This window comes from Eutrema salsugineum, unplaced genomic scaffold, assembly GCF_000478725.1.
Source record: "Eutrema salsugineum unplaced genomic scaffold, Eutsalg1_0 scaffold_5, whole genome shotgun sequence".
Classification (NCBI taxonomy): Eukaryota; Viridiplantae; Streptophyta; class Magnoliopsida; order Brassicales; family Brassicaceae; genus Eutrema; species Eutrema salsugineum.
The window spans coordinates 15297177-15320738 of record NW_006256612.1 but is presented as its reverse complement, the minus strand read 5'-3'; the positions used below and the strand labels follow the sequence as shown (position 1 = coordinate 15320738).

Genomic DNA, 23562 nt, shown 5'->3' with positions numbered 1-23562 from the left:
TTTTTCTTTCTTCCCAGTTCATTTCGAATAAACGTGTTGTATAAAATCGTACTAACTCAGAAAGACAGAAAGTGTCGCCTCAAAAAAAAAAAAAATCGATAGTAAAATATCAAACAAAAATCCAAACCTACTAAGAAAAAGGGAGACCTAAGAATTAAGGAAGCCAATAACGCACTTTTTGTTGTTAAAATCATCGACGTTAATTACGCTTTCAAACCATTATAAATTATGCACAACTATTATAATTAGTGAGGACGGCTTTTCTTTTCTCAAAAGACCCATATTTACTACTATTTTTGTTTCTTTCAAACAAAAAAAGATAATCACGTCTTAGATAACTCTGGTTAAATGATTACCTTATCTTCTAAGATATGAATAATGGTTTAAGGTTTCAAGCATAAGTTAACAGCAAAAAAAGTTTCAAACATGACAATCTTTCGATCTTGTAACCATTTTACCCATTATAAGCTTAGAACTGGAGGTTTTGCTGTATTTGACTATTGTTCATGCTTACAAATCTCATTACCTCAAAGTGACGAGATGGTTAAAATAATTTCTATACTTTGGATTTTGCTTATATATCTATATTCTGCAAGTATTTAACATTTCATATTTGTCTGTTTTAATGCTAAGTGATAATAGTCGATGATAATTACAGTAACCTTATCGGATAGGATAGGATCAGCTTTTGGCATCAGGCATGCAAATTTACGCAAAAAGATTACTTTAACGTAAATACTAACGGCCACATAGTCTTTTTAGTAGCAGCGACATTACAACTAAACATGGTCAGATAATAAGAAACTTGTTTACGTGTAGTCTCCTTATTGGTTTATTGTCTGCCTTTTATGTGTTCACTTATTGTGTCGCATCTCGTGAAATTGATACGGTTGTAAATCTACTGTTTACTTGCTTGGATTCTACAATCTGTGCGAAAATCAAAGAATAAATGTTAAAACCGATTGAAGTGAAAAGACAATTAAAAAGAGCACACAAATATTGTAGGAAAAAAAAACGATTCTACTGGTCATGCAGGAAGAAAAATGACGGACGATGAACTTTATCAGTGTAAATGTAGGAAGCTGAATCCAAATTTTGATTCAGTTTTTCTTTCTCGAAATATAAGCTACCGGTTTCTCCATACTTCAGTTAAATACAACCATTTGCACTGGTCTTATCTTACGTTGACTACGACATTTTTTTTACTTCAAATTTTTGTCTATAAATCAAATGATCGAAGTTAACAATCCTATTAAGAACACACAAAAAGACGAAGGAAACTCAGCTATCCTTAGATGTGTCAAACAAGGCCCGATCGGCCCAGTCTGTAAAGACCATCACTAACAAACAAAAAGCTTTCATCAAGCTAGAAAAGTAGTTTTTGCCTTTTTGGTTTTGGCTTGTGAAAGAAAAACTTCATAATCCTTCAGCTTTTCTCCGTTCTTCAGCCATCCTCTTCTTGATCTCATGTGCTGCATTGAAAATCCCCAGAGTTGGTTGGTTACACACAAAGCACTTCTTGTTCTTCGTGTGATGCTGCATCATTAAATATAAACAAACTCTTAGTTTCACAAACCATATATAAGGAATCATTATTATGACTTAAATCAATCAAATTAATCATCATACCTTTAAAGCACAATGCTCGCAGAAGTAGTGTTTGCATTTGGTGACAACTGGATCGACGAAAGGCTCTCTGCAAATGAAGCAAGCAAAGGGCAATGCATCTTCGTCTTCGTCGCTGTTGTTGTCAGCGTCATCATCATCTTCATCTTCAACTCCCATAGCTTTGTTTCTCTTCCTAACTTTCTCTGCTTCTTCCCACTCTTTCTCGATCTGCCATCCCGGTTTGTAATCCCCACGGTCATGCAAGAACTTACAAGAATCTCCATATCCACAGTATCCGGTTTCTTTGTAATCCTTGCATATATCTGGCTGGTAATCGAACCTAGCCGATACTCTGATATGAGCAGAAGCTCTTAATGGCCCGTGCGAACCTCCTGCTTTCTCGCTAGAGATCGTTTGCTCTCTTCTAAACCCAGCTTTGTGATCTGTATATCCATGGATTCCGGTATACAGCTTCTCATCCGAAGCATTCTTTTTGTTCCCTTTCAATGCTTCATCTGCTCGCTTAAGAACTCTCTCACGGATAGCTCGTGCATCTTGATTGAAGTCGGTCTCGGTTTCAAGAGTTGCCGTGGCTCTACTGTCGTTTTGAACCTGGATCTCCTTGGATGAATCGTAGTGAAAGACGGCTTTCTCTGGAGCCTCACTCGTAGTAGCAGCAGAGCTCTTGGATGGTCCAGAGGAGAAGAATAACTTGCTGTCGGGTTTAGCAAATTTCTTTAGGTTGTGTAATATAGAGCTTTCGCTTTTAGAATCTCCGTCTTCTTCATCATCTGCGTCAGCCGTTCTTTTCCTTATGTTTTTAGCTTTTGATGGCTTCTTAAAGAAAGTGCAAACTGTAAAAAAAAGAACAATGATAAGATTTTGGTCAGTGTCTCCAGTTTCCTTAATGGAAGTTAGTTAGCTAACAACGAAGAACAAGGAAAACCCGTGAAACAAGTTGAAAGCATATGTACCTTGCTGAGATTGAGATTCTTCTTGCTCAGATCTTTTGGGTTCACCAGAATCTGACATTGTTAGATAAGGTTATGTAAACACACAATCACCCACTTGAAAGTTTGCCACTTTTGGGTTTTTGTTACCTGCAGAATCCCAGATATTCCGATTAAAGTTAGTTCTCACTGAAATAACAACAATTTCTCGATTTTTTTTCTCTAGATTCGATCTTATTAGCGACAATGAAACAGAAAATTGACCACCCGGAATCGAAATTCGAGTCCATAATAGTTCTACGAAATAATCAGTACTACACATTGAGAAAACCGGATCCAAATCACATTAAAAGAGTTGTCAAACCTCGAGTAAATAGAACTAGTATTCGATTCTTTACCACTTCCAAATAGCTACTCTGGTGGAGAAAAACAAAAATTTGAACATACCTCCAGAGAACGGAAACCGAGCGGATGATGGTGATAGAAGTGGCGATACTTGGAGATGTGCCCTCTTCGACGGAGATGCTGCCGGAGATGATGTACATTAGACGAGGCGATGGGAAGATTGGAGAGGATGATTTGATTTTAAAAAAGAAAATCAGCCGAGGGTTAAGTGTCACCGCACCGGAATCGCAGATCGATTACGCAGCGTTTTAAATATGAGATGAGGCGGTTAATTGAATATGGGTCATGGATCTAAATAAGCCCATTGTTCTTAATGGGCCCAATACTTTTCTTACTAAAATGAAATGTGGAGGAACGTTGAAAGGCAGAGAGAATACACCATTGGACAATATCCCAAAGATACGGTGTCACAATTCTAGATGCTTAAAACAGTGACAAGTAACAAGGCCAAACGCCAATTTTATAGTTCTAAAGCTAACTTAGATAATAGTACTATTCAAGTTGGTTAGTAATACTAAAACGAGTAAATAACCAATCTAGTGATAACTTCTCCGCTGACAGAAGCAAGTTACCCGCTATTAGTATCAGAAAAAGAAAATCGATATTATCTGTTTTTTCAAAAGTCCTTATGCATGCATACATATGCGTTATGACTGGATCAGCTTACATCTCAACATTTTTCTTCGGCCGTAAAATTCTCTAGTCCTGATTGGTGACTATAGTTTGGTGTAGTCAAATAAGTAAAATAGTAATCATTCTTTTGTATATATGTAATTTTGTTAAAAGCTCTCCTTCATAGGTTACGAGGAGAGAGTGCTGGGTTGATGGCACACCGTCTCTCTTTCTCTCCTTTTTTTTTTGTTCTCTTGTTGTGGTTGATATATATTTTTGGTTTTACCGTCATTGATATATATTAACATTGACCCACGTTGAGACATACTGTATCATTTGACAAACCTTAATATATATGTTATTAGTTTTGCTAAGAATATTAAAAATTCTACAGCTAACTTAGTTCATCAAGCTCATGGTTGACACCTCTATCTTAAGTTCCATGTTTTGTTACGTAAATATTCATTAATTTTATGGTTAAACAAATTATAATTATGACATTTAGTTTGATGCTAAAATAATTTTAAAAATGTTATTTTCAAGCGGATGATGGTTACAGAATACGCAAACGCAATATCGATAATACATTATATTACAAAAAAATGACGAGTGTAAAGATAAATACGTTATTTTGGGGGAAAAAAAGAATTACGGAAACTTCTCTACAAATTGGCCATTTCGTTTGGTTATGTCTGGATTATGATAATGGGCAGAGCCAGCTCTACGTGGTCCATCTTGCACCGTCCGATTAAGGAATTTGAGCGATCGTGATTCGTTGAAGCACCCATTTTACGTGGGACCCATGTAGACGATGGTCCCGCTTCTTGTTTCTTCTTTCCACTTGTGACCTGCCATTGCCAACATTACTGGACGACAAATTTGCCTGCGTTTTCTTCACACATAAAAAATCTTTATTATTTCTACAAAATGATAAAAATTCTAGCTTAATCATATTTTGCTTACAAAAACGTATTAACCTGGTAAAAAGGGCTTAATGATAAACGTCAAAAAAATAATCATCAGAACTTGTGTTTGTTTGAATTAGCTTTATATGCAAACATACACAAATATACATGTCGGATTTATTACTTTGTTTGTTCGAATAGGATTTATTACTATATCATGATAGTTTAGGGATTATCATTCTTGTTGATTATCTTTTACAAAGTTTTAAACTGAAAAAAAACTACTTAGATTTTAATTGGTCAATATTCAATATTTTTTTTTTGAAATCAGCGATTTTTCAAATTAGAGTTGAAAAAGGAGCTTGAATCAGTGTTGGTGAACCATACACATATTAACTAACTTGATTTCTTAGTATACTGAATGAAGACAGTTTAATCGTTAAACAATAAAAAATACGTCTAAATATTTTCTCTTTTGCTGTAAAATAACATAATAGCTGGGAAAAATAAAAATTATGTGCAAGTAAAAATTGGAAAAAATCAAAAGTGGAAGCATGAAAAAAAAGGAATGATCAAAACAGAAGGGGCACAAATGGAATAATCCAAAAAGGAATGATAAAAATAGCTTAGAAATAAGACAATTCCCTCAAGGCCCATTAACGGCTAAAAGGCCCTATAAGGTAAGAAATAATTCCAAATGAAGCAAATTTCAATAAAGATGAAAAGGCAAAAATGCCTTTGAAAAGAGAAGATAATTACAGAAAATTGCCACGAACGTCCATAAAAAGCCATTCTACCCATCTGACTATTGAATCTCCGCCCTTCCTTCCTTATCACTCACAAACTTTTACTATCTCTCTCTCACACCGTTTCTCCATGAAAGCTTACAGCTTCAGCTTTTCTTCGAACCACTAAACTCTCTTATAACTCTTTGTTATTATTATTACTTATTATTATCCTCCTTTTTAAAAAAAACAATTTCATATTTCTCTACTGGAAGCTTAAGCTATACTAGCTCCTACTCTTCCTCTCACTCGGTAACTATCGAAATTTGAATTTTAAGTTTGTGTAGCAAACATATATTTTAATTAATGGTATTTCAGAAAACCCGTATTTATTCAGTTTGATAGCTTTTGGATAATAATTTCTACTCGACTGCATAATTTTTATAAGCTCTACACTTTGTTTAATTATGGGTTCTTCATGAGGTTTGAGTGGTTATAGACTTATAATTTGCCATTTGTATCTATGTTGACAATGTTATTGATTAAACTAACCAATTTCATTTATTTGCAGCTATTTATTTGGTTTTCATTCAATAAAACAAAAGAAAAAAAGCTCGAGAAATGGCTCCCAAGAACAGCCGTGGAAAGACAAAAGGAGACAAGAAGAAGAAGGAAGAGAAAAGTACCAATAGCGAAAACCTTAAGCTATTTGAATTTCAATAGAAATTAGCTGTTAATTAACTTGCTTTGATAATTATTTTCTGAATTTTACGGTTTATATGCAGTTCTTCCGGTTATCGTGGATGTCATTGTAAACCTTCCGGATGAAACGGAGGCTATTTTGAAGGTTTGTGTCTTTATTTTCCTCGCATCATTTATGAACTATGTCAATTTTCATAACTCTTGCGTGTTTACAACTGTTTTTTGGTAGCGATTTCTTTGTGAAATTTGTTATAACTTGTAACCCCTTTTCTATTTCTCTGTTTTAAATATTTTATGCACATAACTGATTTCTATTACATTAGTTTCTGTACTGTCTACTTACAACATATACATATGAAACTTTATCTTAATTATTTTGAATTATGTTTTTGAGATATAAAGTCCCAATATGCATATTCGAATTTTGTGCTGGCTTCTTTATTTTGTTGGATAAGGTAAGAATACACGTTACCATAAAAAAAAAAACTGATAGTTATACATGTTGTATTTTTGGTTTTTTTTTTTTGTAAACAAAAAATCATTTTCAATTTGACTTAGAATTATCTTTTGAACTTTTTTTATCATTATTTGAACGTGTATATAAATACAAAACGGTGTGTAACACACAAATTCAAAATTTAAATAATTCAATTATCTCATAATTTTGGTCAATATAATTACGTAGACGTTATATAGACAGTGAAATATGTATTAAAAACATGTATATCAAGTATATTTTCTCGTCAGAAAATATGTATATCTATGATTCTAAATTAATTATTTTTTTCGAATATTTCTCAAAAATAATTTTTTGTATGAAATAATATTAGTATATTTTAGGCCGTATTTTAGGCAAAGTTTTCCACATGTTTATTACTATTTTAGAAGCTATTTTAAGAGAAACACGTATGTCTGAAAAACAGGGGATATCTACGGACAGGATCATCGATGTTCGGCGGCTATTATCGGTTAACTTCGAGACTTGCCACATCACCAATTATTCTCTCTCCCATGAGGTAAATAATTTTGAGTGGAAGTAATTCTAAATCATTTGAATTATTTTCCTAAAGCATGTTTCTCGTTAATGTTGTTGGTTACTTGTCAATTTTCGATGGTCCAAAAATATTTATATTGATTGCGGAATTTTATAGGATCCTAATACTAAAGTGAGCAAAAAGTAAAGGAAAATGACTTTTTTTTTTTTATGTACGTCTGAGAAGAATGTTAGTGTCACTGTGCCTAAGATTTTGCTAGGCAGACTTTCCTTTCCCATTTCTGCAATTAGATATGTTACCAGAATAAGGTTTTTTTTTAAAAGATTACAGAAAAATATAAAAATAACAATAATGGCATAAAAAGGGTAGTAATAAGAATTTACTGTGGTAAAGCAGTCAATTCATTTCTGACTAGAAGAAACTGTCGTCACAGGTGAGAGGATCGCGGTTAAAAAACACAGTGGATGTTTCGGCGCTTAAACCGTGCATTCTCACGTTAACGGAAGGTAAAGTTCTCTCCATTCGACGCCGTTAACGCGCCGTAACGGTCAATTAACGGATTATAAAATCATTTGAAGTCATTAAATATTTAAAACGGGGCCGTTTTTGGTTATGTCTCAAAACGACGTCACCTTCGATTCCGCGGGCTTCTAATTTGTAATTTATAAAACCTTTGCAGAGGATTACAACGAGGGAACACAAGTGGCGCATGTTAGACGACTGCTTGACATCGTGGCATGCACGACTTGCTTCGGTCCGTCGCCGGAGAAATCTGAATCGATGAAAAGTGCGCAGGTTAAGGGAGGTGGAAAGAATACCAAACAGACGGCGGAAACGTCGCCGAAGGATCATGCGGTGGTTGATGAAGCCGGAGAGACTAGCCATTCTTTCCCTAAGCTTGGAAGTTTCTACGAGTTTTTCTCTCTCGCTCACCTCACTCCTCCTCTTCAACGTATGATCCTCTCTCTCTCTCTCTCTCCTCTCTAACCCTAATTCTGATATTTTTGTCCCAACCTTACGGTATTTAGGGTTTTATAGATATACGACTTGTGACGAAGCGGGAAACCGAAGATATCGCGACGGAGGATCATCTACTCTCCATCGATGTAAGACATAAAATTTCTCAATTTATACTCTCAATTGGTTGCATCTCGATGTAGCAATTGATTGGCCTTTGATGATACCGTTTTTGCGTTTCAAAATTTTATATTAGGTGAAGCTTTGTAACGGGAAGCTCATTCAAATTGAAGGTTGCAGAAAAGGGTTTTACAGCGTTGGGAAACAAAGAATCATATGTCACAATCTTGTTGATTTGCTTAGACAAATTAGTAGAGCCTTCGATAATGTAAGTTTCTTTTTTTTTCCCTGGCTGTCTTATATTATGATCGAACCATCTACATTTTAGTAAATTCCGCGTTTAGTTGATCTTGTAAATTTTATCATGTTTTAGGCTTACAGTGATCTCCTGAAAGCATTTTCGGAGCGCAACAAGGTATGTTTGTTTCTTTTATATATCTCAAAGAGGATTTATAAGTCGATGTTGCAGTTACTGAGGATTTTAATATCTAATAATGTGCAGTTTGGGAATCTTCCATATGGGTTTAGAGCTAACACATGGCTCATCCCGCCAACTGCGGCGCAGTCACCAGCAGCATTTCCGCCTCTCCCTGTCGAGGACGAGAGATGGGGAGGTGATGGTGGTGGTCAAGGAAGAGATGGCAGCTACGATTTGGTTCCATGGGCCGACGAGTTTGCCTTCATCGCATCTATGCCTTGCAAAACAGCAGAGGACAGACAAGTCAGAGACAGGAAAGTGTTCCTTCTTCACAACCTCTTCGTCGATGTCGCCACTTTCAGAGCCATCAAGGCTGTTCAGAAAGTAATGTCTGAAGATCAAAAAGACTCTTCTGACCTTCTATACTCCGAGACAGTCGGTGACTTGAGTGTTACGGTTACGAGGGATACTTGTAATGCAAGTAGTAAAGTGGATACAAAAATCGATGGGATTCAAGCCACTGGTTTGGATAAAATGAAGCTGATGGAACGGAACCTTCTCAAGGGACTTACTGCTGATGAAAATACTGCTGCTCATGTGAGTTTTTTCTTTTCTAACAATTCTCCACTCTTTTCCATGTTTGTACTCATCTGTGTTCTTTAACAATTGTTTATGGGTGCAGGATGTTGATACTCTAGGAACTATTAGCCTTAAGTATTGTGGTTACATTTCTGTTGTGAAAATAGAGAAGGAGAGTGAGAAGTTAAACCCACCTTCTCAGATTGTTGACCTCCTTGAACAGCCTGAAGGCGGTGCTAATGCTCTAAATATCAACAGTTTGAGATTGCTTCTCCATAAATCGTCTCCTGAGCAGAACAAGAGAACACATCAGCAACAGGATGATGAGCTTACATCTTCACGAGAATTTGTAAGCAAAATGCTGGAGGAAAGCCTTGTTAAGCTTGAGGAAGAAAAGATAGACAGGGACAGTATCATGAGGTGGGAGCTTGGAGCTTGTTGGATACAGCATTTACAAGACCAAAAGAATACGGAAAAGGACAAGAAACAAACCAACGAAAAGACTAAGAATGAGTTGAAGGTTGAAGGTCTTGGGAAACCGCTCAAGTCCCTCAATAGCAGCAAGAAGAAAACAGATGTAAGCAGCCCTAAGGCGATGCAAACTGCAGTATCGTCTCAGGTTGATGCGGTTTCTTTAGAGGCTGATAATGCTGCAACAACTACATCTTTGCAATCTGACACCGAGAAGAATTCTGAAGAAAATGTGCTTGTCTTAAAGAACCTGCTGTCTGATGCAGCCTTCACTCGCCTAAAAGAGTCAGATACTGGACTTCATCACAAGGTTTTTAGCACTAAAACTCTGGTTTTTGCTCTTGTTCATTCACTTATTGTGTTCTAACTACGAATATTTGCTTCAGTCTTTGCAAGAACTTGTCGACTTGGCACAGAAGTACTATACTGAAGTCGCTATTCCGAAACTGGTAAATGAGTCTAACTTTCATTTTTAGTCTTTTCTATTGCCAAATATGAAGATAGAAACACATCATATATTTGGTATTTTATCGCTCAATACAGGTTGCAGATTTTGGTTCGTTGGAGCTCTCCCCAGTCGATGGCCGGACTCTAACTGATTTTATGCACACAAGAGGTCTTCGGATGCGCTCTCTAGGATATGTTGTAAGTTCATGGTTCTCATAAGATTTTTTTTGACTTCGAGGTTCTTAGAATCTACGAACGATGAATGATCAAATTTGATCATCCACGTCTTTTCTATGGTGACAACAGGTGAAGCTCTCAGATAAGTTGTCACATGTACAATCTTTGTGTGTTCATGAGATGATAGTTAGAGCCCTTAAGCATATCCTACAGGCGGTGATTTCTGCTGTTGCTGCTGACACTGACAAAATAGCTGCTAAAGTAGCTGCTGCTCTGAACATGATGCTTGGGATTCCTAATAACACTGTAGCAGCAACACCCCAAAACTCTTGGAATGTACATCCTCTTATCTTCCAGTGGTTGGAGAAGTTCTTGAAGAAGCGATATGACTATGATCTTAATGCCTTCAGTTACAAGGATCTACGAAAGTTTGCCATTCTCCGTGGATTATGCCATAAGGTAACTTATTTAGATGCCATAAGGTAACTTATTTAGAGATGCTTTAACCAGAAAATTCGATTTGAGTTATAGCTAGTCGCTAATCACTATTAGATTGAATATTATTATATGTCCTCAGGTTGGTATTGAGTTGATTCCTAGGGACTTTGACATGGATTCTCCAGAACCGTTCCGGAAAACAGATGTGGTCAGTCTGGTCCCAGTGCATAAGGTAATGGACAAAAGATATATGAAAAAATGTTCGATCTGAATCTCTGTATACATTCTAGTATTTTTCAAAAAAAGATATTCTATTCTAAATTTCTGCAGCAAGCAGCATGTTCATCTGCTGATGGAAGACAACTTCTGGAGTCATCTAAAACAGCTTTAGACAAAGGAAAGCTTGAAGATGCAGTTACATATGGAACAAAGGTACATGTCCAGGAAAATTTCTTTTTCTACTTGCTGTTCCTCTGTACAGCGTCATGATTTGTTTTTTTTTTTCTTTTCCTCCCTTTAGGCACTTGCTAAACTTGTAGCAGTTTGCGGTCCTTATCACAGAATGACGGCCGGAGCTTACAGTTTACTTGCTGTGGTTCTGTATCACACCGGTGACTTTAACCAGGTCTGTATATATATGTAAAGAGTTAGGCTGTGATATTTCTCCTCGATATGGAAAGTTGCAAACCTAAAAGATTTTGTTGAAACAGGCTACAATATATCAGCAAAAGGCTTTAGATATCAACGAGAGGGAACTTGGACTTGATCATCCGGATACAATGAAGAGTTATGGTGATCTTGCTGTCTTCTATTATAGGCTTCAGCATACAGAGCTGGCTCTCAAGTAAGTTTTGCAATCAAAAAAGAAGTGCGAGGTTCAATGGTTTGGATGTCTATTTCTACCATCTAAACTTAGGATGTTTTTTCTTTAATTTGTTAGATATGTGAAGCGTGCGTTGTATCTCTTACATCTGACGTGCGGTCCATCTCATCCAAACACTGCTGCCACATACATTAATGTAGCCATGATGGAGGAAGGTCTAGGAAATGTACATGTTGCCTTGAGGTATCTTCACAAAGCTCTCAAGTGTAATCAAAGGTTGCTTGGTCCTGACCATATCCAGGTTCTTTCCCCGATGCTCTCTGTGTTTTTTTGGAACATCACTCTGTCAGAAATTTGATGCTAATATGTTGGTGCTAATTTTTGTCAAATTTCAGACTGCTGCAAGCTACCATGCCATAGCAATTGCGCTCTCTTTGATGGAAGCATACCATCTAAGTGTTCAGCATGAGCAAACAACCTTAAGAATCCTCCGAGCAAAGCTGGGGCCAGATGATTTGCGTACTCAGGTAATATATTACCCATCAGCCAAATCAGTCATCTTTCTGAAAACTGTATGCATTATTAAATCTGATTATGTACTTCAGGATGCTGCTGCTTGGTTAGAATACTTCGAGTCCAAGGCTTTCGAACAACAGGAAGCTGCACGAAATGGTACTCCTAAGCCTGATGCGTCTATAGCCAGCAAAGGCCACCTAAGGTCAAATAAGTTCTTTACTTACTCATTTAGTGTTTATAAGTCTTTCTATAGATGTTGTTTGAATGTATCAATCTCCTTGGTCTGATCCTTAGATTGCTAATTTTTTTCAGTGTATCCGATCTACTCGACTATATCAACCCAAGCCAAAACGCAAAAGGGAAACAGAGTGTGGCCGCAAAGAGGAAGAGCTATATCATGAAGGTTTGTGTTCTATTTTCTTTTGGCATTTCTCCACTTTGATTAATTAATGGTTGTAAATGCTTACATGGTTGGGACCTGTGTTATGTGTAGCTGAAGGAAAAATCCAATCAGAACAATGTCTCTGAACACTTGGCAGAAACTCCGAGAGAAAACCAAAAGGAAATGTCAGAAGAAGAGACAGAAGGAACTGGATCAGAAGAAGGTCAATCAAGCGATGCGAATCAGGAGACTGTTGTTGCAACAGCTGAAGAGCCAGCTTCTCCTCCAGTCATTGAGGAGGCCATCATGGTGGATAACAGTACATCTACTGAAGTTTCAAATGAGACACAAGAGCCGGATGGTAGTGAAGATGGATGGCAACCGGTGCAAAGACCGAGATCTGCTGGATCATATGGTCGCAGGCTGAAGCAACGACGAGCATCCATTGGGAAGGTATACACATATCAGAAGAAGAATGTTGAAGCTGATATCGACAACCCTCTTTTCCAGAATGCTGCTACTCAGCAGAACACCAAATACTACATTCTGAAGAAGCGAACAGCCTCATATGCAAACTATGCAGATCATCATTCTCCAACTCAAGGCACCAAATTTGGCAGGAAGATAGTCAAAACCTTGGCGTATCGTGTTAAGTCGATGCAGCCGTCTTCTGATAACACCAAGGCTGAAGCTGAAACATCAGAAGAAGATGGTTTGAAGACAGATGCTTCTTCTGCTGTGCTGTCTAGTAACGTGCAAAATGAGGTCTACCACGCGAAAAACTCTGTTGTAAGTCTTGGAAAATCTCCATCCTACAAGGAAGTAGCCTTGGCACCACCTGGTTCCATCGCCAAATATCAAGTCTGGGCTCCACAAGCCGAAAAGCAAGAGGAGAAGGACGTGGAGAAGAAATCTGAACAGGGTACATCGACAAGGGATGAGCAGATGATTACAGTAGTGTCAGAGGAGGAAGAAGTAAAAAATGAAATTTCTGCAGACACAGATTCTAGCAAAACTCAAGGCCAAGAAGAGATCAAAGTATCTGATGTAGAATTGAAAGGGAACAATTTGAATGAGTATGAAGAACCTGTTCAGGTGGAAGAACAAGTGCTTGAAGCTGAATTGACAAACGACGATATGATTCATTCCACCACAGAGCAACAAGTGACAGATCAGTTGGTTGCTGATTCCGATGATCTCAAGGAGAAACTGGGAATATCTGCCACAGAAGATTCAACGCGAGGATTATTATTACCTAACAAGAAGCTATCAGCTTCAGCTGCTCCATTCAACCCATCATCACCACCGAGTATAATACGTCCTACTCCAATAGGCATGAACATTGGACCGTCCTGGCCAGTGAACATGACTCTGCATCACGGACCTCCTCCTCCTCCTTACCCTTCACCTCCTACAACTCCAAACTTGATGCAACCAATGTCCTTTGTGTACCCTCCTCCTTACACTCAATCAGTGCCCACAAGTACTTATCCTGTAACCAGTGGTCCTTTTCATCACAACCAGTTCCCATGGCAACTCAATGTGTCGGATTTTGTGCCAAGAACGGTTTGGCCCGGATGCCATCCTGCTGAGTTTTCTCCTCCACACATGATCGCTGCCGAGCCAATCGCTGCAACTGTGCTAGAGCCAACCGTGATTCTGCCAACTGATATTGACACTTCAGGTGTAGAGGAAGAAAAAGAACAAGGCAAGCAAGATGTGGCAACTTCGGATGAAGTTGTAAATCATGTGAATAATGCAGTGGCTAGCACTGAAATGGAGAATGGAAACAGGAAATTTGAGGGTGGCGAGAAAACTTTTAGCATTTTGTTAAGAGGAAGGAGAAACAGGAAACAAACACTGAGAATGCCCATCAGTTTGCTTAACCGGCCTTATGATTCTCAACCGTTCAAGATTGGTTATAGCAGAGTGATCAGAGACAGCGAGGCTCCAAAGTCCGTTGCTTAAAACTCTCCTAAAGATTCAGCCATCATCGATCGATAAAAATGCAAAACTCACACAGATCTCTCTCTCTCTCTCTGATCCTAATTGCTGTTTCTTAGGAACAGTACAAAGGTTAGCTTCTATATAAACTCTTTTGGTTGAATTTGTATATATGTATGTATAATCAATATATTGTAACTTGTTGATGCCATCATTTGCAGGTAGTTTCGTTATCAGTCATCGGAAGCTGGGGCTTGTGATAGTCTCAAAATGTTTTGGATTCTTACAGTTACAGAAGAGAGGTTGCACAAGGGGATAAAGCATAGCCATTCTTTCTTTTTTTTACCATGTGAGGTGATGATGTATCATTTTTCTCGGTTTTTATTTTAATTCAGCCAATAAAAAAGTAGGAAATTTTGGACATAATTATTTTAGTTCACCTTATGGCCATGTTTTAAAAACTTTTGTTATTTCTCCCATTTTGTTTTCTCTTATCTATTTACGTATTTGTCATCACTCACATCAAATTGTTACGGCTCATTATGAAATTTGGAATATAAACTTATTTATTGAATCAGTAATGAAAAGTAAGTTAATTCTCCCAAAAAAAGGTTGAGTAAAAGTAAATCACAACTAAAATTTTTGATTTTTCTCCTCTGCTCTGATGCCATATCGTCAAAATGGTTAAACGATCGTTGCTGCCGGTGGATCTTGTCGGAGAAGACCAATTTGGTCTTGATAACTTCCAAACGGGTTTTCACCTTCGTAATTTCCCAGTGGGTTATAAACACAAATTGCATAAATGCCACCATTTGAGCAATCCACACGTGCGCACCCAACCTTGGTGCTATCTCTCCACACAATCTGCGTGTAATGTCCACACATCTGCCCCGACTCACACGTGTTAGCTTTCACGTCGTAAAACTTATTCTCATCCGCCCACACTTTAACGATATCCATGGGCCTCCAATTATTCTGTCCGGCCCAGAATATGTTCTCTCCAAAAGGACCGTTAGAGTGAACAAGCCTACAATCTCCCACGCGCTGGTTCGCCCACACCCGCGCATACGCCGCTAATCTTCCGTCCCATTCTAACGGTGGTTCTCCCACGCGCGCACGTACGAGGTTGTGTGCGAATAGAAACTCCATGCTCGCTCTGTTTACTTTGTTACGACGTCGTCTTCTCCTCCACCTGGACCTGAACGAGAACAGTTTTCTGGTTGACGACGGAGATGATGACGACAGATATCGTGTACTCGTAGCGGAGGGAGAATTATTGGAGGATTGTGTAGAAGACTCGTTGTGAGTAATTTGGGCCATCACAGCCCAAAACTGAAGGAGGAATAATGTAATGGCGACGAACATCGGAAACAGAGCTTTGGTTTTACGTTTTCGGAGGAAGAGCTCCATTTTTTTTTATAAAAAAAAAAGTAAATGGGAGAGTTAATTACTCAATTGTATGTGTAAAGTGGAATTAACTCTAGAATGGAATTTGTGAGAGGGAACGAATTAATACGTAGTTGTTTCTATTTTTTGTTTTTTTTTTTATTTACATCGGGCAGTTGTTTCTATTTATGAATGTTGAATTTAAGGTCTTCATTGTTTGTGTTTTTTAGTTTGGTTTTGAGTTTTGTTTTCGAAAAATCTATGTTTTCGTCCAATCAAATTTTTTAGAAAAATACATTCTCTAAAAATTAGGGAAACTATGTTTTTGAAGTTTTCATCAGGTTTTGATGAAATACCAAAAACCATATTTGGAGTCTCACCTAAAAAAACACCCCTCTTTTTTTCAAACGTGACTTTGTTTTCCTATTTGTAACTTTTTTGGTTTGCAAATATTGTTAAAAGTATTCAAAATCTAAAAATTGAAAAATCTAAAATTTTTAAAATCTATAATTAGTATCACTCTAAAAAAATGACGTTGGTATTTGTAGGTTTTGAGTTTATAAAGTGCCGAATAATTAGTATAACTCTAAAAAAATAACGTTGGTATTTTAAAAAGTTTCTCAAATCTCTTGTAACAGATATTTTTCCTGGATATTAAGGTATATATACAAAAACGCTCTTATTCAGGTTATTATGGTGATAAAGTAGATAAAACCAAAATTAAATTAAACAAGGAAAGACGAACGTAATCATTAATCAACACAGTAAAATATAAAGATCGGACCACTGTTTCTAACTTCGCGCTGGAACTTCGATTTTGTCTGATTAAAGAAATACCAAAACGGATTTTCTTTTTGGGTTAAATTACTAACACGAATTTTCATGTGTCCTATACACACGTACACGGTACACCGTCCTTTCCCAAAATTTAATATAAAATATCAAGTAGTATCTTGGACGTACTACTCTACCTTCTTCGATTTAGATTTATAATTATGGTAGTAACGCTATCTTGAAATTTGTTTCTAATAGTTCGATCAAACTAATATCCGTAGTTGACTATTTGTCATATTTGTTGGTTCAGTAAAAGTAAATTGGAGCTTCTGGCTTAGTTCAAAAACAAAAACAAATCATACAGGCTCTCTTTTGTTCCAACAAATAAAAATATATAAAGACGATACTAATACAGCCGAGCCGACACCACGTGAAGCTTTGTATCAACACGTATTTAACCCCACCGCTAAAAGATTCACTTGTCCGAAAAATACAAGCCTAAGCATAAAATTGCGAAAGAAAAAAACTTTAAAGAAAGGAAACAAAGTACTAACATCCGTACCGACACGGGTCGGGTCAAAATTAAGCGCATCCTCGTGGAGCAAACCCGACCCGGGAACCCGTTAAGTCGTAAACGACCCGGAAACCCTGCTGCTGGATGTTCCCGATAATGGATAGTCCGCTCATCGTACCGGCGAAGGCAAAACAGAACTTGCCGTTAGAATCCACTGGAATCAGGTAATTCGTCGCCGGAAGTGACACGTCAGCTCCACGGAAGTGTAGAACCACTGTCGGGACCTTAACCTCGTTTTGATTGGAGAGATCGAAACAGGTGTCGAAGAGAGAGAAATCCGGTGCTCGTTTCAGGGTCTTGGCTCCGACCCGGAACGCGTCTCTCATAGCAATGTAAGCGGGTCGGATCAACCGGGTCACAGACGTACCCGAATCGATAATGACTCCACCGTTACCGATCTGGTCGAGTTTGAAAAGAGAAGCGGTTACGCCGGGGACACGTGTCCCTCCGACGCTAATTCCTAAAAGCTCGACGTAGTAGAAAGTGTCGAGCTTCGGGTTCGATAAAAGCGGCGTGAATCTCGCGGTTCGTGAAACGGCGGCGTTTCCGAAGACGACGGAAGAAGGCTTAGAAGAAGCGGATCTGTCGACTAAACAGTAAGAGAATTTCTGGTTAAACCGGTGACCGGTTTGACCCGGAAACGATAATCTTCCTTTTCCGAGACCTAACAAACCAGCGGCTCCGACGAAGAGACCTTCGTTGTCGTGACCGCATCCGAGAGCCACGCCTTTAACGCGATTTCGACGGAAAGTTAGTGTTTCGGTGGAAAAGTCGCCGACGGTGAAAGAACCATCGCCGTATGAGACTTGGTAGAGGCAAGTCCGACGACGAGTGTTGCATCCGGCGGAATCTAATCGCCGGCAGAGAGGCGAAGAACAGGGGATCGTGGAGTAGGTCCTGGATTTTCTCGGGTCGAAAATCGGATCGGATTGAGAATAACATTTCCGACAAGGAGCGCACTGGAGCCAGACGATGTCGCTGCCGGTGTCGAGAACCATGTAAACGTATCTCGCCGGAGTTCCGACACCGAGGCGCGTGAAGTATTCTCCACTGCCCTGAGAGAGACCAGAGACCACCGAGCTGCTGAATCCGACGGTTCTTGGTGCGTGAGTCGCATTTCTCCTGGGGATTCGGGCGGCGAGTGTGGCGATTGATTCCACGCGCCGGGAATCGCGTTGGAGACGGAAGCTGAAGAGCTCTTGTGGTGTTCTGTTGGTGGAGAGAGCGTCGATGTGGTCGAGGTTTAGCGTAATCGACGACTCGGAGTCGGATCCGTATTCAGATTCGGATCCTCCAAGCAACGACTCCGAATCGGGTTCGGATTCGGGTTGGAAGGAGGTGGGAGAAGCGGAAGGAAGAGAATGAGAACTGGGGATTAGAGTTTGGAAAGTAGGAAGGGAAGAGAAGGTAGGGAGAGAGATGAAGAAGAAACAGAGAGTAAAGAGGAGAGCTTTTCTTCTTCCTTCCATTTTTTTTTTCTCTGGAAAAATGGCAGTGAGAATGGTCTCTGTATAAATAATTGCACTAGTCTTCTTGAACAACACAATGAGAAAAAGAAGCAGCGATGTCTTTTTCTTTTCCTTTTTTTTATTCTTTTTCTATGTCTATAATAAATGTGCGAACTATGATTTTCTTTGCGAATGAATATCTATCATTTTATCATTAGATTGTGGCGATGCAAAAGCGACATTATAGATTCGGTGGATAACAAACACTAATGTGGTGTGGGGGAACAATATGAAACAATTAGCTTATTTAAGGAGATCAATAACTACGTTGATTATTTATGAAAAGGGTGAAGCTTATTAAGTTATTTTATAACCCCCACAATTGGTGCCATATTTCGCTCTTGAGTTGGCAAAAAATCAAACATTCCACATGGGTGAAAAAAATATATGCAAATATTCATGTTCATTGAGATTTATTTAATTATTAAATGGTTTTTTCTTTTAACATTAGATGGTCACGATCTTGTTAGATTGTTGATATCATCAACCACTCTTTTCATACATTCCCCCACAAGAATTCGAAATAATGACATCCAAGGTTTGGAACTTTCATATACAATGCTTTCGATATATGTTAATACTCCTAAATCATAATGACGTTCTTCTTGAATCGGATACAACAAAATAAAAAAGATAATCCAATTTAATAGAGTGATATTGGGATGTGTGACCGCCAATTAAATGCTGTGACCAATCTATTCTCACCGTATAAAGAATGTGAACATTATATGAATGTGTGTGAACAATGAATAATGACTTATCACAGTTGAAAGCATTGATTTTCTATCAAACAGTTTCACTCTCATAAATTGCTTCTGATAGGGTTTAGGTGAAGTTCTCAAATCCCATATCAAATGCTTACCAAAGTACCAAACTTTTTAAAGAGTTATCAGTTATCACACAAGAAAGCCCAAGCCGTACTTGACCAGTTTATTCATCAACCACATATTTTTGAGAATTAAGCCGGTTTTACTGGTCCGGGCAAGCGATGTCTCTACTCGTATGTTCCAATCTGATGAAGATATAATTCACATTAGGAGAAAATCATAACTAGAGATCTCATAAATGGAGAAAAGAACATATCGATTAAAGGGCCAAATGTAAAAGAGACAAGAAAGTAAAGCCACTACAAGAAACACTTTTTGCTTTCTCTGCTTTCCATATGTTAAGTGCTCATTCTTCATCATTACAAGGTCGTGGAATGAACAATTTGCATACAAAAAGACTAAAAATTCGACATGATAATCAAATAAACATTGCATGATGCTCTACTAAATAAGTAATACTTGTATATACACATTATGATATTTGATCCTCCTAATTGTGTTGTACTGAATCTACTGATTTCATGAGAGATATAATGTGTGTTCTTATCAGAGCCCATCAAATGAGTCGTCAATAGTCAAAAGATTCCATCTTTCCATATGCGATTTATCTATCACCCAAGCAACAAAATAGTTGGATCACAACAAATCGTTCCAAGATAAAGAAAGCTAACCTCCATGGCTACGGAGACAAATGTTATATGTGTTCACTCGCCTCTAGACCAATACCCGCTCTTTCCACCAGCTTTACGCTCGAGTCTCACATCTGTAATGCTGATATCTTTCGAAGCAGCCTTGCACATATCGTAAACAGTTAAGCCAGCAACTGATACAGCAGTCATAGCTTCCATCTCAACACCGGTTTTTCCGGTGCAAGAAGCTTCTCCTTCGATGTCAACACTAAAATCCTCAGGGTTTAGTCTCAAGTCTACACGAACATGCGTAAGAGCAATGTTATGACACAATGGGATTAAACTGCTGGTTTGCTTTGCTCCGTTAATGCCAGCGATTTTCGCCACTCCAAGAACGTCTCCTTTCCCCATCTGGTTCGCTAAGACCAAATCGAAAACTCTTTTCCCTAGAATCACTTTACAGCAAGCCAATGCGCTTCTCTTAGTATTGTCCTTGGAAGAAACATCCACCATTTGAGCTTCCCCCGAGATCCCAACATGGGTTAGCCTAGACATTTCACTAGCCACTTTTTCAGGTCGTTCATATTGCGTAGAATTATCCTGGTTTGTAGATTTCGGAGATTCAATCTTGGATTTCAGTTCAGAGTAATCCATTGTCGCAGGACCGGAAAATCCATCGGGAGAGGGCTCTGCTCCAAAGATTGATTGCATTTCCTGAAACACAAGATGATCGGCTAAAAACCAACGAAGATGAAGTAATCAATGGAGAGAAGCAACGAACTTTTTAATCGTTTGTTTCGTATAATCGTGAAACCGAGATCACCAGATTTTCGTTCGTTTTACTCACCATTCTATCATCGGAAGTACGAACTGTAAACCATTTTGACTGAATCTACTTAATTTCTCAACATGATAGAAAAAAAATCCAAACTTTCAAGAATTTGATTGATGCTAAGCTAACTACAGATACAGAGAGTGAGAAAACCTGATTCAGCTCGTTCACAATTTGGGGATCGATTTCATCGGAAATTTTACTGCTGAAAGCCCTTTTCGTGGGAAAAATCACAGCCCGAGATCGACGGAGAAACATGGCGTGACGAAGCGTAGAAAACATTTTATTTCACCACAAGAGAAGAAACAATTGAAGAAGAAGAAGAAGAAGAAGGTGAAGAAAATCTGATGAAGAAGAAGAAAGTAGAACGACTTAACAGAACAGGTAGGGTTCTCCTAAACCGGAAAGACAAAACTAGCAAATCATCCTCTTTAAACCGAAATTTGTCTTCACCACTTAAACCGAAAATCATAAATCCTGTGCCCAACTCACACGAATCACACCCATTTTTAGCTTGCTTCGCCCATTTTTTAGTTACTTCTATGCTATTAGGATTTATAAGATTGTCAAACCTCGTTATGTAATTTCAAAAGGATTATTATTGAAATCGACATACCGTATAACCCTTATTATCTAATTGAGACAAAGTTAGAATCATTGTACTAAATTAAGTGTACGAATGAGCAGCCAATCTTGGCCTAGCAATAGCCCACAAAGGTTTAGCCTTAGGCATAGTCATACCGTAAACTTCCACCGTATCAATATTTACCGGGGAAGACCAGTCAAAGCAATGGAAGAGTCGAGCCAAAGCCATTAGCACCATCGTCACACCTAGCGGAGCACCGGGACACTTCCTCTTCCCGGCGCTAAACGGCAATATCTTAAAATCCGGCCCGTGGCTTATCTCGACCCGCCCGCTACCGTCGACGGGCCAATGACGTTCGGGCCTGAAGTCTTCCACGTCGTCCCATATCTTAGTGTTTCGACCCAACCCATGTGTATTGATGAAGACACGTGTCTTTGCAGGGATGTAGTAGCCGTTGATCGTCGTTGCTCGGACGGACTCGTGAGGGATCAAGAAGGGCCCGGCCGGATGCATTCGGAACGTCTCTCGTACCACACAGCGTAGATAGTTTAAATTGATCAGATCCGATTCGTCGACCATCCGGTTCGATCCTACGACATTGTCGAGCTCTTCTTGAATTTTACGCATCACTCGCGGTTGCTTAATCACCTCGGCCATTGCCCATTCGTTCGTCACCGCTGACGTGTCCGTCGCTGCCGCTATCATGTCCTACCCAATTTTTTTTTAACAAGAATTGTTATTAACATATAAAAAAAAATAATCAAATATAAACACGATAAATAACTAGCAATAATAAAACCTGAATTAGAGCTTTAATTTCAACGTCGTCCATGTGTTCTTTCCCGTTATCACCAGGGAGAGAGAGTAAAACGTCAACAAAATCCATGTCTCCTTTGTTATCTTCTTTTTCCCGTTTTGCCCTTCTGTGCTCCTCGATGATCTTCGTGTGAAACTTGTCCACGCGCTTCTCCACGTCCCTCATTTCCTTCTCGCATCCGTACGGATCGACCCATCTCCAAAACGGCAAGTAGTCTCCCAAGTAAATAACACCCAACAGCCAAAACAATTTATGAGTTATATGCATAAACTCTTGGGCTTCTTTTGCGCCTACTACGGATCCTGGCCCAAAGAACTGTTTCCCTAGTAGCATCCGGGTCACATTGTTCATAGAGAACGCACCCAATACTTCCCTAACGTTTATGGGCTTTCCAAATTCTGCCTTTTGGAAGACATCTCGTATTAGGTACCGGGCTTCCTCTGCTCGCTGAACCGTAAAGGATTCAAGCCTTTTGGTTGTAAGTAGGTGTTCCATGCATATCCTCCTCATTCTTTTCCAATGCGGGCCCATTGGCGCTAATGCGACATCCCCACACCCATATGCCAGGTGAACCGCGGCAAGTGTTTTAGGCCTGGATGCGAAAACATCATCTTGCCGAAATAGAATCTCTCGGATAGTTTCGGGATCGTTAGTGGTGATGGCATCGATGTTTCCGAGTCGAAGGTAGACTAGTGGGCCGTACTTGTCACAAAGAGCAGCTAAATCTCGGTGAGGTAAAGGGCCTAGTTGGAGAAGGTTACCCAAAACAGGCCACCTTGGTGGACCTGGAGGAAGTTTTTGGGCTTTACATGCTGAAGCCTTTAGCCATCTCCATAAAAGAACATTAAGAAAGAGAATGACAAAGAGAAAAGCTAACACCAAAATCATTTTAATCTTAGATTTTGTGTTCGGCAGATCTTTTCATTATCCCATATTATCTTTGTTGTCACAATATATATAACAAATAATGGAAGACTAGTAGCTATGTTTTTGTTAGAACTATTAGTTACCAGTTTTTTCAAAATTTTAGATACAAACCATAGATCTCTTTCTTTGTGTGACATTTTTACAAAGTACATGCTTTGTTCATGTTCTTGAGACGGTATATTAGGAGAGAATTAGCTTAGGAAAGACTTATGAGGATATCGCATCATGATCAAAACACATGTAATATTATAAATAATGGATATGCTAGCACAGATGGAAAATCATTCTAACATCTCAACATAAGAAACTATCTATTATATTAAAACAGAAACACATTTAGTACTTGTTTCCAAACACACATAACTATTTTTTAAGTGTTTAAAAATAATTTTAATAATTATTTATATTTAATTTCGAAAATTAGTTATTAATTTAAATATTTTTAGAGTTCCTTAAATATAGGTAATTTAGATTTGATTTGATTTGATTAAAAATAATAAATCAGATATTAATTTAGATTTGATTTAA

General features: G+C 38.4%; 6 protein-coding genes across 7 annotated transcripts; 1 reads left to right on the top strand and 5 right to left on the bottom strand.

Annotated features, from left to right (window-relative positions):
- Positions 1 to 1198: 1198 nt before the first annotated feature.
- On the bottom strand, positions 1199 to 3175 carry LOC18994665 (zinc finger CCCH domain-containing protein 1). Its single transcript, XM_006418352.2, has 4 exons — positions 3006 to 3175; positions 2583 to 2708; positions 1630 to 2462; positions 1199 to 1536 (listed from the first exon to the last, which is right to left on the bottom strand). The coding sequence occupies exons 2-4, from the start codon at positions 2638 to 2640 to the stop codon at positions 1417 to 1419; spliced, it is 1011 nt and encodes a 336-aa protein (XP_006418415.2). The 5' UTR covers positions 2641 to 2708; positions 3006 to 3175; the 3' UTR covers positions 1199 to 1416.
- Positions 3176 to 5293: 2118 nt separating this feature from the next.
- LOC18994666 (protein TSS) lies at positions 5294 to 14692 on the top strand. 2 transcript variants are annotated; one of them, XM_024153377.1, is made up of 24 exons: positions 5294 to 5517; positions 5777 to 5887; positions 5991 to 6052; positions 6831 to 6923; positions 7336 to 7408; positions 7582 to 7854; positions 7941 to 8008; positions 8116 to 8247; positions 8353 to 8394; positions 8482 to 8994; positions 9080 to 9757; positions 9834 to 9896; positions 9991 to 10092; positions 10201 to 10530; positions 10649 to 10741; positions 10840 to 10941; positions 11030 to 11134; positions 11220 to 11353; positions 11450 to 11633; positions 11728 to 11859; positions 11938 to 12050; positions 12161 to 12251; positions 12342 to 14306; positions 14396 to 14692. In XM_024153377.1, exons 2-23 carry the CDS (start codon positions 5827 to 5829, stop codon positions 14196 to 14198), a joined length of 5301 nt encoding a protein of 1766 aa, XP_024009145.1. In that variant the 5' UTR covers positions 5294 to 5517; positions 5777 to 5826; the 3' UTR covers positions 14199 to 14306; positions 14396 to 14692. The 2 variants fall into 2 exon arrangements, with proteins under 2 accessions (XP_024009145.1, XP_024009144.1); XM_024153376.1 differs by having other exon boundaries at positions 10816 to 10941.
- A 38-nt stretch (positions 14693 to 14730) lies between these two features.
- On the bottom strand, positions 14731 to 15648 carry LOC18994664 (pathogenesis-related protein 1A). The gene has a single exon (XM_006418351.2). The coding sequence runs from the start codon at positions 15582 to 15584 to the stop codon at positions 14859 to 14861; it is 726 nt and encodes a 241-aa protein (XP_006418414.1). The 5' UTR covers positions 15585 to 15648; the 3' UTR covers positions 14731 to 14858.
- Positions 15649 to 16702: 1054 nt separating this feature from the next.
- On the bottom strand, positions 16703 to 18426 carry LOC18994663 (aspartyl protease family protein 2). The gene has a single exon (XM_006418346.2). The coding sequence runs from the start codon at positions 18375 to 18377 to the stop codon at positions 16917 to 16919; it is 1461 nt and encodes a 486-aa protein (XP_006418409.1). The 5' UTR covers positions 18378 to 18426; the 3' UTR covers positions 16703 to 16916.
- A 713-nt stretch (positions 18427 to 19139) lies between these two features.
- On the bottom strand, positions 19140 to 21067 carry LOC18994662 (cyclic pyranopterin monophosphate synthase, mitochondrial). The gene is made up of 3 exons (XM_006418345.2): positions 20858 to 21067; positions 19915 to 20586; positions 19140 to 19428 (listed from the first exon to the last, which is right to left on the bottom strand). The coding sequence occupies exons 1-2, from the start codon at positions 20984 to 20986 to the stop codon at positions 19948 to 19950; spliced, it is 768 nt and encodes a 255-aa protein (XP_006418408.1). The 5' UTR covers positions 20987 to 21067; the 3' UTR covers positions 19140 to 19428; positions 19915 to 19947.
- A 304-nt stretch (positions 21068 to 21371) lies between these two features.
- LOC18994661 (cytochrome P450 703A2) lies at positions 21372 to 22995 on the bottom strand. The gene is made up of 2 exons (XM_006418344.1): positions 22090 to 22995; positions 21372 to 21998 (listed from the first exon to the last, which is right to left on the bottom strand). Exons 1-2 carry the CDS (start codon positions 22993 to 22995, stop codon positions 21372 to 21374), a joined length of 1533 nt encoding a protein of 510 aa, XP_006418407.1.
- Positions 22996 to 23562: the final 567 nt, after the last annotated feature.